Genomic DNA, 14,068 nt, shown 5'->3' with positions numbered 1-14,068 from the left:
TCACTTACACAATTTGAAGGGAAAGGTTTATTTGGTTTGAGGCTTCAGTCCATAATTGGCTGGCTGCAAGGCAGGATGGATGACAGACAGGCATCGCAGAGGAGAAACAACATGGTGCGCACAAGGTAGTAAAAATAACTAGGGACCTCTTCCGCCCCTTTTATTCAGACTACTTAGGGCTGGTAGCACTTATTCCCCTAATCCTAGTGCTCTCTGGCCTAGCATTGCACTTTGAACCACACACTCAAGATTCAGCCACCCCCGAGATAGCCCCACCTAAGACTGCATGAGGCTTTGGTGGGGGGGACATTAAACCCGAGCCATAACACCTCCTGCAGTGCTGTACCCTCTTTCATTCCCTCTCTCCTCCCCTCTTTTTTTGTGGTTAGACTGGCTTGTATTTTTTGGGATGCAGAATATAGGTAAAATGTCATAATCACATTTTATCAAGAATGTGCTAGAGTTAAACATGATCTTCTGTCAAATTTCTTCATAAAAAACGGTATCCTTTTCTTCCATGCTTTGTATTTCACAGCAGCGTATTATAACACCATAAGTGAAATGTTATCAGGCCAGGAAGCTCTTTAGAGACCTAGTATCTAGAGTTTTTATCAAGACTAATCATGTAGGTAACCCCTGGATGGCATATACCTAAATTCTAGACTCCAGAAAGAAAGCAGATGTGAGCCATGCACAAACAATTTAGGCACAATAAGTGGACCTTATTGGTCCTGGGAGTAGTGGGAACCTCTCAGAACCTAAGTTCTCAAATGGCTTCCAGAGGCTAACCTTACAGGGTGGCCCATCAAAAAATAGCAGTCAGGTCTGTGGGCTTCTCTTTTCTATGTAATGGTACAATTTGTCTCTTCTTCCTTTTTTTTTTTTTTGGTACCGGGGATTGAACTTGGGTTCTTGCACTTACAAGGCAGGCCACTGAACCGCTGAGCTAAATCCCCGGCCCTCTTCTTCTTTTTTATGAATTCAGTCATTTATTTACATCAGTGTTTTAGTCCATTTTATGTTTTTACAATGAAATACCATAGACCCAGTAGTTCATAAAGTTCAAGACCAGGCATCCAAGGTTCTTCTTGCTGGAGGAGGCCCTGCAGAGGCCCATTGCAGAACAGGACACACAGGAAAGGCTACTTGCTCAGGTTGCTCCTCCTCTTCTTACAAGGACCCTGTCCCTTTGAATTAGGCCCCACCTTTATTGCCGCATTTTACCTTAATTACCTTCCCCAGGTCCTTCCTCCAAACTAAAAGTTTATTAAATCTCCTCTTCTTAATTCATAGTGGGGATTAAATTCCTACATGAGTTTTTAGGTGATGATATTCAAACCATAGCAGTCAATATGGATCTCTGGAGATTTACTTTATATTTTGAGCTATAGTTCCAAATTGTGTCATTTATTTTGTTGCTCAGATTGCTTCAACTTTGGCCATTGAGAGCTCTTTGAGTTGGCCTGTCTGTTCTTGTGACACATGACATTGTTTTGTTTTCGGTGGTACCGGGGATCAAACTCAGGGACCTTGCGCTTGTGAGGCAGGTGTGGCACAGCTAAGCTAAATCCCTGCCTCGACATTTTCCTTTTATTCTTTCCCTTCTTTTTGACCCTGCAAAATGCTCGAGGCTTTTCTTGTACATGTCCTGCCCCAGCCATTTCTCCAAGGAGTTCGGCTTCTTTTTGGTAATGACAATTTAAAAAGTTAAGCATTCATTGTAGAAAATTCGGGGAATATAGAAAGAAGCAAGTAAATACACAAGAAGTAGATGTTAGCTAGTGTTACAGTTGCTACTAACATTTTGTTGTGTTATTTAATGAGGTTTCAAAGAAAATATGAAGTGATTTTTTGCAACTTACTTTTTGAATTTCATATGTGGTGGTGAATTATGTAATAGACCCGAGAGCATCTTTTCTTTTTCTTGAAGCTTCTCAACATCTTTTCTAATGAACTCCAGGAAAGATGAGGACCTTTTGAAGAGGCTGATGTCTGTGGGGGCAGTAGAAAGCTTTAGGAAGGATAGGGTATTTGACATTTTGTATAGAAAAGTGTACTAATTTTTTCCATGTATGCTAGTTTTGGATACCAGTTGAATAATTTTTTAGATATTTTAAAAATTCTTAATATGATGAGTACCCCATATCTTTTTACTCTTTTCCTATGAATGAGTTCCTATGATTGAAAAATTTTATTTCCTTTTGGGTAGCTAGAACCTTACATTTCAATGAATTGTATGATCGTTTCAGTTAAACCCCAGGTTTGTTATAATTATATATCAAGGAACATTTTGTTCAGATCTCATATCTAAATAGTCATTTTGTAAGATTTTTTGAGAATTTTTCCTGGTACACATTGTTTTGGTGTATGACAGTTTATCTTTGTCTACCTTCTACTTAAAAATGTAAAGCAAATAACTAATTTTATGAAACCTTAAAATGCTAGGTAATACAGCTAAGAATTAAATGGAAAATTGATGAAAAGAAAGAAGTAAATCTTCCCTGCACTGGTGAAGCTGAGGCGGGAGGATCACCAGGAATTTGAGTCTGGCCTGAACTACCTAGAGAGTATGTCCTGCCCCAGCCATTTCTAGAGAGACCCTGTCCTGAAAGAAAGAAAAGAGTAAAACATCCAGTAACTTTGTGTGATTTTTAAAGAATGGTGATGATACTAAAAATATACGTGTAAAAACAGCTGTGAGAAATCTGAATTTATAGAAAGTACAGACTGGAAAGCTGGTCTTTGGTCTTTGGATAAACTTGAAAGCTGGTCTTTGGTCTTTGGATAAACTTGCAGTAGATCTTAGGCTATGTTGTGTATTCTGAGGTTAGTTGGCAATTTAAAGATAGAATGCTGTTTTGAAGAATAATGGTGAAATCATTTGTGTAATTTAAAAACAGGCTTAGCAATTGAGAGATTGAGAAAGAATTGGAACACAGTGGAGCTCTTCTGTGGTCTTATAAAAGGATTGTTGGGTATATATGTAGTTTTCTCAGTTAATACTTTAGGGATTTGCATAATACAAGTTTGAGAAGAGTTGGAAGGAAATACTCTATTAGCCTTTCCTATGATGTGTGTGATGAGTAGTTGAATCACTGACATTGCTGAGCCACATGGGTGATTTGAATTAGTATAACATATAAATGTAAAATGCCATTTTCGCCTCAAGAGGGGTAGAAAAAATATGGCAAAGTATTTGGGTGTATGTCTATTATCTTGTCTCTTATTGACATGGTTCAGCCTGAGGCTTGGCATATATTGGTATAGCTTGTTTGGGTCTAGATTACTTTATTTTCTGAATTTTTAAACAATTATTTGAATAAGAAGATCCTGCTATGAAGTCACTTTGGGGAATACTTCAATTGGAAAGAAAAAGTAAACTGGCTTCTGTAAAACTGAAGCTTTTACATGTTGACATATTTTGTCATTATATGAAAATGGACTGTATAGTAGGTACGGCTTTTGGACTGTGGAATGTCATTTATCTACTTCACAGTCAAAGGCATTTGTGTACCCTTATTCTAGGAGAAAGCCTGGCCTAAACTGGTTCTGTCTGAGCTGTCTCTGATGAAGACTCTATATCCAGAAAAGAGGGTTGTGGTTTAGGATTCTGTGTATGGCTAGTGTGATGTTACCTATTCAGTCTCTTTGGAAGTAGGAATGGCCCAGACTTACACCACATTTTTTGGACTTCTCAGAAAAACATAGCTTCAAATGATCCTCAGCTCCACTCCATACCATTGTCACTGAATATGTCTTAATGAGCATGGTTATCTTTTTTTCTTTAGTGTATGGTACTCATGCATGTAAGTATGTTTAGCTTCTAGTGCAGTGCCTCACCATTTGGCTGAGTAAAGTTATTCATTGATGACTTTGAGCACTGCATTTACTTATTCTTAGTGGACTTAAAGGACACAATAGTACAGATGCATTGGTGCAAATGTACTGTCAGGTGGAGAAATAAACAACTCTAAGCACATGCCCCAGTGGCCTCCCAGGGTGGCAGTAAGCAGGGGTCAGAACATTTTTCTTTTGATATCGGCATAAACAGTTAATTGTTTTGGTTGTGAGTTTTCTTAGCATTTTGAAGACAGGCTTTTAACAGTGACTATTTTTATTTTTTATTTTTTCCTCACTAAGTTTATTGGTACATTTTAGGTATCTTTTTATTTTAAAGTAATTTCTGCAGAATAAAGTTTTACAAATGTATATTTAGCTGGAGAAATTCTCACTGCTCACTGACGTTTTGACTGTTAAGATTTTGGGGGAATTAGATGTTGTGTTAGGAATAGAAGACCTATTGTTAAAAGCAATTGCATTGTTACAACAGTTACCTCTTTTGAATAAGTTGCATGCAGCATAAAAGAACTTTGCCTGAGCTGAGCAGTTAGTTTTGGAGGCTGATGGAGACTCAGTCAGTGTTCATGACATCATCTTCGCATTCCATTAGCCAGCGTTATCTCCAGTGGGTAAGTGAGCTGCTGGACTCTGTATCATTGTAAGCATGCTGAGAAAATCACTGCTTACTGCCAGGGGGTGGAGAGAATTTACTACTAAACACCCAGAGGAAGCTGGCACTAGAGTGGGAGAAGTAGCACTGGTTTTTTTTGAGGGTTGGGATTCAGTTATTAAAGGAAGACTTGAAGATCTCATGCTAGATCCTCGTTTGTTTAAAAATTTTTATTTCTAAGGCCCGTAGCTGGTGATAAAAGTTGGCATCCAAGGGCAGAGCCTCTACCCTTGTCTGTTTACTCTTGGTAGTGAAGACAGTGAGAGCAGCCCGGGGCTCTGCTCTGCTGCTCAGAACTGATCACAGGAACATAAACAGAGAGGCTAATTTTGGCCATGTGTAGGTCTGCATAAAGAAAGGTGAGGGTGTCCTTCAGGGCACTTATAATAAACTCGTAAGCCTTTATTCAACCGGAGAGTTCATCTGCATTCAGCAGCCCTTCCACTATACTGTGCGTCACTAGGAACTGCATGATAATGAAGCCAGGCACCAAGGGCCAAAACTCCCCTGCTTGTGCGAGAGGGGACAACAGCTGAGAGATAGAGCCACAGAACTGCCGCTGCCGCCGCTGCCGCCGCCGCTGCCGCCGCAGCTGCTGCTGTTGCAGCTGGTGGAGACACAATGTTGAGTCTACAAGATTCTGTGTTTTTTGAAATTAGCATAAAGTCCTTGTTAAAGTCTTGGAGCAGCAGCTGTAAGTATACATTCCTGAATGGGAGGAATACTGAGGTGTGATTATCATTGCCATTTCTTGCATGCTCTTGCTTTAGACCCATCCAGATGGAATGAAAGTGGCATGAAGGGTATGTTTCTGAATGGCCATTAGCAAGACAGATAGGAAATCTCAGCGTGTACACGTTGGACATTTGTAGTATTGGTAGATTTTCTTGAAATTTACCAGCCTTAGTTTTCTTATTATGTTATTCTGGGAAAGTTTCTCATAATTTTTCAAAAATGAAGGAAAAAAGATGACAAAGAGATTGAAGTTTCTGCGGGGTTATCGGATTCCAGTACTATTCCACAGTTCTGTTAGCATAAAACATATATTTGAAGCAATATCACCTATTTTAAGGCATCAGGCAACTTAATATAATGATGATAACTTTCCTCTATTCTTACAACTGAAGTTACAATGAGTAATTTTTATATGTAGTAAATTTTCTGCTAAAAAGCACTTAGATGATATACTTAAATTTCAAAGTTCATTTAAGTCAATAAAACTAACGCCACTGAGCTATTATCCTGCCCTTTCTAATATGTGGATTTGGAGAAATATTGATTTATTCAGCATTTCCAGTAATTTCCAATGGGACTTTTTCTCTGAGGATCTCACAACACTTATAAAAATTATTTATTACCTCAGTCTGTTTACCCTTTTGCCAGAATAATTATAATAATATGACATCAAATTAAGAATTAAGGAAACTCGGGTTCTGTTTTGTTTATTTTTCCCCAAAGAAAATTGAAATACAGAGAAATTATGACTTTTCCAAGGTCATGTTGTGACAAAGAACTGGGAGTAGAACCCAGTTGTTCTTGCTCCCAACTGTGCTGCTTGTGCTTGAGCAAAGTAATGAATAAAATATGAGAGAGAAAATTTAAATTGTTTTCAGTTTAACTCTTTATGAAAATATTTATTTAGTTTTGTTTTATAAACAAATAATATAGACCAAACTTTGACATGAAGAAAAACTCTAAGATAAAGCCTTACTGAATATAATTTGAGACTTATATAATGCCAAATATACTACATTTATAATCTCTATATTACTTTCATTTTTGATCTTTAAATAATTCTTCCATGATATTATCATGCCAGATGGCAGAAAATTATGTTTTAGGAAAGTTTCTTAGTATACATGGTTAGAATATTGAGAATTATTTTTATTGACTTAAGTTAGCAGTTAAAAGAAGCTAGTAATATAGACTATATTTTTGCTAAAATAAAGTTACTAATCTTTCTCTCCCCCGTCTCCTTCCCCATCCTTCTCCCATCCTCGCTATGTACTTTGTTAAAATAGTAAAACTGTATATAGTGAGAATGAAGCTGTAATTAAGAGGTTCTTATGGAAGTACAACTTATTATATCACAGTCTCCTGTTTTAAAAGTTTTAGTTTGTTTAGGTACTCATGAACTCTGTAGTTACAGTTTTGTGATCAGCCACAGCCAAATCTCATTTAATCAGATCTCAGAATCCAGGAATGAAACAAAAGCAAATGTTTGTAAAGTCTTTGGTTTTAGCTGTTGGTGATATACTGATTCGGTCTGTGGATCTCCCATTGTCCTCTGGCATTCATGAGAGACTATATATATTTTTATAATTCTAGAGCAATAGGTTTATTTTGAAAATAAATTGCCAGTATCAGTATTGGGTAAGGCTATGACCTTGTCTGCCCTAATCCTGGAAGAATGTTTTTATTTCACCAGCATCTCTGAATGTCTTTTTAAACTTTGTTTAGCACTGTTGAATTAGAGGAAGGGGAAGGTATGTTAAAACATAAAACCTTAAAAAAGAATAGTAATTAGCTATCTCTGTAGGGATATTTTTATAACACCAACTTTTGAATCAACTAGCATTTATTGAGCATATTACTGTGCCGTGGCAGATAGGAAATCTGAGATATGATCTTTGCTTGTTCTCTTTGAGCTTATTCAGAGAAAGAAAATAAGGTGACAGTAAGAAGTTAAGTGAGGGCCAGGGATTTAGCTCAGTGGTTTCAGCCTCCTGCTTTGCAAGTGTTAAGGTTCCGAGTTTGATCCCTGGTGCCAAAAAAGAAGAAGTGAGAACTGATTCATCTGTAGTATTATTTACCAGGTGTGATGAGAGGAGTTAGAGGGAAAGAGATTTTTTTTGAATTGGGTTTTGTGTGGTAGGTTGTTCCCATCGTGGTGGATAGTACTGATACCCAGGCTCCCTGAGTCAGGAACTAGGGCTTGGTCAATACTCCTCTTTCAACCACCCCTTTTAATCACTGAACAAGATTCTCCATTCTACCTCCCAAGTTTCCTTATTTTTTCCGAACTTTGGTTACCATACTGCCAAGCTTTTTCTCCTGTAGCCCTTGTTTGTTTTGTCCATTTCTTGTTGCCATACTTACTCCATTAATGGAGGTTGCTATGCTTTTTGTATTTGCTGTGCCTTTGCCTGGTATGCACTTCAAACCCTTGTCTGCTTCACAAGGAATCCTTGCTCATCTCTCAAGACTCGTCTTTCCAGACAGCCGGATGGTTAATGTATGATCTGTTCTGTGCTTCTCTGAGAGTATCATACCGTTACCCATGTCATCCTCAGGTATAAGCTTCTTGAGGGTATAGGTTGCTTGTCCTTTTCTCTCCTCTGTATACTTAATGCTTAAACTCTAGGAAATGGACAGGCAACTAAGATATCTGGTTGGGGTGGAATGATTTTTGTTGGAATGAATTTATAATAGAGAAGATGGTAGAAGGGTAAATATATGACCCTCTTTTATTTGATCACTAATGTATTAGTGATGTCTCTTGGAGGAATAATTCCTGAAGCAAGAATGCACAAAATGGCACATTGGTGATTTAATTTTTTTCATTAAATTCCATTTAGAGAATTTCTCAGAAGAACAGAAAAATTTGATTTATAGAAAAGGAAATGAGAATTTGTTTTAGTAAATAAATTATGTACTTCAAATGTTACCCATACCCTCCTGAAGAAAAAAGGAAAAGGAAGATTTTAGACTTCTTGTTATTGAACTTACCTTAACAGCAATGTTTAATATGACAGTTATTTATTATTAATTATAGTAATGTTTCTTGTTTATAAGGTGCATTTGCATGATTTGAATTAATGTTGGATGCTAGTTTTTATATTACTTACCAGAGGCCCTCTGGGTCCAGGGCCGCCTGCTTAGCTGGCAGAATGTTGATGCACTGCTGATGAAGTTTGATTATCGCTGATCTTATATCTTTCAGTCACAACAATGAAGTGACATTCATATGGCCTAAATTCAGGATTCTGTCTTTGTGCCAACAGTTTTAGGCGTTACTTACTTTAAAAACTGAATCAGGAACATTGTTAAACCAGCTGTGTAGTGAGGATGTTATCATTTAAAGATTGGCTTAATTCCCTAAAGTTGGTAAGACAAAGCAAGATTCAATACTGTGACCTGTCCAGTTAATATCTGCAATGTTCATTAAGGCCACCCATGCCTGTGACATCCACATAATACCTCTGGCAAATATATTAATTTATAGAATTCATTTTGCTTATATAATTTTACATGACAGCTAGTATTCCAAAAGATTTAGTTTTTCTCACAGAGATAGAATAGATAAGTTGACCAGTTTTAATCATAGTTTTATAAATTAAGACATGAACAAGATATGGTATCTTGAGGAACTAAATTTGCAGAGATTACTTGGATTTTTGCACAATGAATCCTCAACAGTTTTTAATGCTCCGAGATAATTTTCCTGGATTACAAAAATAGTAAAGCCAATACCCACACTCAGCAAAGTCATCTAAATTGCAGTCAGATCCTGTTATTTGACTGAAGTAAAACTTACATTTATTTTGGAGGACTTTTGGGCGTGGTATTGTAAGTGTTGCACAGGCACCTGTGGGTGTGCACTCACATTATTTGCACATATGCTCATAAAATCTCATGTGATCAGCATTAAAATCCAATGAGAAATGTTATTGCTATTTCTAAAAACAGCTTTATGGTGAACTAATTCACATGCAATGGTACCTTGGTTCACAACTAAATTCTTTCCATGATTCTTGTTGTAGAATCAGTTGCAACCAGAATTGTGGAACAAATTCTGTGACCAGAATCCTGGAAAGAATTAAGTTTGTATATGTGCTGCTTAATGAAGCAAGCACAGAAATTTAAGTTCGTGAACTGAGGTACCACTGTACTATAAAATTTATACTGTTCAAGTGTTCATTTGCTAGTTTCTAGTGTATTAAAAAAGTGCAGTCATCACTACCTATACAGAACGTTTTTGTCACTCCTCCAAAAGATCCCCATATGAATTAATCTGTTAGTGTAGATCTGTCTACTTTAGACAGTGTACTTATATAAATAGAATCATACACTGGGTGTTCTTTTGTAACTTGCACTCACTGTGTTTCTAAGGTTTATCCATACTATAGCATGTATTAGTATTTCATTACTTTTATGGTTGAATAATGTTCCATTGCACGAATATATCTTATTTTGTTTATTGATCAGCTGTTTTCTGTTTTTATAGAGGAGTAAGACTTACATAAGCTAACAAACTATATGAGCATCCTTCTGATTCTCCTTAAAACACTCCACACCCAAACTCTTTAGCCAGTTTCCTTTAATTTTAAGTAAGGACTGTCTTGACCAAGACAATTTGAAGTAAGAAACAGCTAAAAGCGTTTGGCAAAAGGGTAGATGGGCAGAAGGAATATCAAATGCCAGAGGCTTGGAGGAATAAGGCCAAGTTTTCTGGAGCAGACAGCTGTGGGGAGAGTGAGGGGAATGAGGCTGTAAAGGTAGACAGGGCTAGACTATTCTCCACTGATGAATTTGTAGCTGAACGTGCTATTAGGAAATGGGGCCCAGCTGAGCAAAGTAGATCATTATAGGAGTGCCTTTGAAGGGCATGTCTTGTGTGTGGCCCCTTCGTCTCTCTCTGGCTCTCACTTTGTCAGCTTCCTGGCTGCCCTCTTTGAGATGAGCAGCTTTTCTCTGCCATGCCCTTTCACTCTGATGTTTCTAACTCACCACAGACCTAAAAGCAATGGAACTGACCAACCACATACTGACACATCTGAAACCATAAACCTTCTTTACATTCATTTGTGTCAGGTATTTTTTGTCATAGTTGACAGAAAGCTGGCTAATGCAGCCTCAATCCAAAAATATTAGGGCAATGGGAAACCTTGATGGAATTTGTGATGGTGATTGGGATAGTTTTATTAGATTTCTGCCTTTGATGGGATGAGGTCAGAAAAGAAGCGAGAGAGGTGTCCTGTATGCAAGCAGTTGAATTAGGATTCTGTTTCTGTAGGCCAAATGTGAGATGACTGAATAGGATAGTGCTTCATTTAGTGAACAGGTAGGTGTACAATGCCTAATACCTAGTAGGTTTAAAAGTTCTTTAAGAGCTTTGCAAAGTATTAGATCATTTAATCATGAGTATGTGAAATTTGAAGAGGTAGGAATAATAAGTCTTGGATTATAAAAGGTAAAGGAGATTTTTAACTAGGTTTTTGTAGCATGAGTCTTGTAGGGTAATTTACATTCTCACTCACATTAATTTCAATGATGTTTCTGTTGAGAGTTAATGTTGGTCATAGTGGAAAAGAGTCACCTACTGCTTGTTGCCAAAATACTTCATCCCTTGAGAGAAATCTGTTTTAGGAAATGGATCCTAGAAAAGGAATCCAACTCATTATGCTATTAAGGGTGAAACTTTTATGGTAGTTTCTGAAGTTGTATTTTCTACCTCCAGAAGTCACTGAAATTAGGAATCCTGAGCCTGTTTTATCTTTTATTTATTCTAATTCCTTTAAACTAGATGTATCTCATTTAATGAAAAAGTGTTTTGCTTTCAAGACTAAAACCGTTGTGATAAGCATGTGTTATCTAACTCATTAATTTCCTTTCAAGTTTTAAAATGATAAATATTAAAATGAAAATGTATAGTTTAAGAATGATATGCAATATACGATTAAAACTATTTTCTTTGTAAAAAAAAGAATGAGATGCAAAATCAGAAAAGACTAATATGAGAGGTTACAATATTCATTGATGACTGAAAATTTGTGAAAAGTTCAGTATAATGCCTGTGTTACATTCTGAGCATCTGTTTAATGACCCTTTCCCGTTTGCACTCTCTGTGGCACATGTGTATAAACTCAGTCTTCCATCAGACCCTGGCTCCTGCGGTATGCTGAATTGCAGTTTGGGAGAGACCCAGTTCACTAACACAGATGATTCAGCATCAGCCCAACCTCATTACCTATTTTGGTTTGACTTTGTCTTTGACATCTAGTGTGTGGACAACCATTTTAGTTATTGGTATTTCTTCCTTGCTGAGCCTTACCTTGTCAGATTCTTCGGTATTTAATTTTCTTCCAAATATGAAACCTGCTTTGCTCTTGAAGAGAATGAGGTGCTCTTTAAAAACAAAACAGCTTTGATGAGAATGAAGTCCTGATATATCTGTTGTTACATGTTTTGATGGATTCATATGTTAAATATGGTACCTGATAACTATCTGGTCTGTTGCAGGCAAAGGCAATGTCTACGTCTCAAATCTTCGAGTTCTGGTCTGTGCCATCACTAGTTAAACTCAATTTTCCCCCCTTTGAAATAACCATGTTTGTTATGTCATTGTCACATTGATAAGATATAGTTTGTGATCCTTTTGAAGGATGGAATGGCCATGCCCTCATAGTTATTCTTCCTAGTTTGTTGAAACACTGAGTGCTTGATGGAATTTCTGGCTATTCTAGATCTACTAGTTGGTTTTCATTAAGCATGCTATTTCCAAATTTCAACAACCTAGCTAAAATGAGTAATTTTCAGGACATTACCAAAAGAGACTTATAGGCAAGCCCACTTGAATGGAGAAGACTCTAGAAGCCAGATTTAAAATTGTTAAATCTGGTTCCTTTCAGGAGGTAGTAAATTATACATGTCATCAAAGATCATAGTAGAAAAATCATATGAATTGTTTTTATAAGCTATATTTTCAGCTTTATTATTAATATATGATACAGAAAGGAGTTAGTAAAAGCTTTTATAAAATGTGAATAAATTAATGTCCATTAACATGTATAGTAACAATGTAACAACAAATGCAGTCTTACATTAAATACACTAAGTGAATATTTTTAAAAATTGTTTTCATAATTCCAAATTTCATATTCTCTTTATTTGGTTTGGTTTGGTTTGGTTTGGGTTTTGTTTTTGGTATTGGGGATCAAACTCTGAACCTCCTGCTTGCAAAGGCAGGTGGTGGAACCACTGAGCTAAATCCTCGGCCCTAGTGAATATTTTTTTATTTAAAGTGTTTCACGTAAAATTTTGGAACAATATATAAATAAGTCATTTTTAGGGAGTCTATGAAAGAAAAGAAAAAGGTAATTCCAATACAACAACTTTAGAAATATCTTTGAAGATAAAGTTACTGGTGTGCTTTTATGTGGAGTATGCCATGGTTTTGATGTACAGACCTTACTACAGTTGGAATGGAAAGTATTCAGGACCTCCTACTTCAGGGTATTTTATCTGCTAAGGGGGAGGGAGAAATCTGGGAAGAGTTTGGGTGGAGAGTGCAGTGAGTATGCCAAACTTAGAATTTAGCCAGGCAGAAAAACAGTAATGGATTACTTTAGGTAGTGATAGGATTTTATTTCTAGACTAAGTAGAGAATATAAAGCACAAAGAGAAATGAATAATGATTTTAAAATTTATATTACTGAAGTCTCACCCTTAGAAGTCATTCATAATGAAAGGCAGAGGAATGACGGGGCTCTAAGATAAGTGGTTTGAAGCATGACCATGAGTGAAGTGAGGTGATTGATACCCTGAGGGAAAAACAATTCATCAGGATCTCTAGTATAAATCAGGAAATTCATATTTGACCTTTTAAAATTAGATCTTTAAATTATTTCATTGATCTTTTACTTTGCTTTGTAGGACTCTGCCCCTTAACACATATGTATTTAAATTTCTCTGAACTTCTCATTGGGTATCTGTGATGTTATGTAAACCGGTTTTCTCATTTATAGTGCTTTTGAAACTTTAATTGATCCATTTCATTTTAAAGAACATTATTGCATAGAGCCAGTAGTTCTGCATTTAAGAGAATAAGGCAGTGGTCCTCATTAGAATCACTTTGGAGAATTTGCAGAAGCATTCAGATGCTGGGACTCCACTCCAGAGATTTTGATTGTGATTTAAGGTATTGTCAGGGAAGCCGGCAAAGTTCAGGATCAAGTCAGAAAACTTGGTTTTGCCAGCATGCTGAGAGTGGATATGAAATCTTGTTCAAGGAGTGGAATCAGAATAAACAACATGACAAATAGATTTTTAGAAGTTTGCCAGTTTACTAATTTACAATGAGAAGTATGCCAAGTAGACCTTTAATGGTACAGCTGGCCCACAGTACTTTGCTTTCCTTGTGAAATAAGCTCATAACAAAGGTAAATTATAAATAAAAGGTTGCATGGACAGCCTGAACATTAGAGGAATTATGCCCTGCTGCAGGGGCCAGAATACTCATGCTACTGGATTATATTTAGATAGTCATTGTATTTCCATCAGCAATGTATTGTATCCCATTTCCCTATGTACCTTATCCCTCAGTAGATAGATATAATTATTCTTTTTAATATATGTCAGCAGATTTATATAAATTGAAATCTGATTGCTGAGTTACTTTGCATTTTCTTGATGCTACCAAGTTTGAGCATTTTTCATATGCTTGTTAGCCTTTTAGATTTGTATATATGTGAATTGCCCATATATATATATATATATATATAATTATTGGTACCAGTGATCAAACTCAGGTCCTTGTGCTTGAGAGGGGCGGTGGAA

General features: G+C 36.5%; 1 protein-coding gene across 5 annotated transcripts in view; it reads left to right on the top strand.

Annotated features, from left to right (window-relative positions):
* Window positions 1–14,068, top strand: part of Fryl (FRY like transcription coactivator) — a 176,745-nt gene that overhangs the window by 19,137 nt on the left and 143,540 nt on the right. Inside the window, exon 1 of one of the 5 annotated variants that reach the window (XM_033758802.1) lies at window positions 5,097–5,204. The exons of the other annotated variants lie outside the window; for them this stretch is intronic. Within the exon in view, the coding sequence (XP_033614693.1) occupies window positions 5,132–5,204 (73 nt within the window). The 5' untranslated portion in view covers window positions 5,097–5,131. Of the gene's footprint in view, window positions 1–5,096; window positions 5,205–14,068 lie in introns of those variants that run through there. 5 annotated transcript variants of the gene reach the window in all.

This window comes from Fukomys damarensis, unplaced genomic scaffold (genome assembly GCF_012274545.1).
Source record: "Fukomys damarensis isolate Sample0158 unplaced genomic scaffold, DMR_v1.0_HiC HiC_scaffold_35, whole genome shotgun sequence".
NCBI lineage: Eukaryota > Metazoa > Chordata > Mammalia > Rodentia > Bathyergidae > Fukomys > Fukomys damarensis.
The sequence above is the reverse complement of the archived record's forward strand: the minus strand, read 5'-3'. Positions and strand labels throughout refer to the sequence as shown.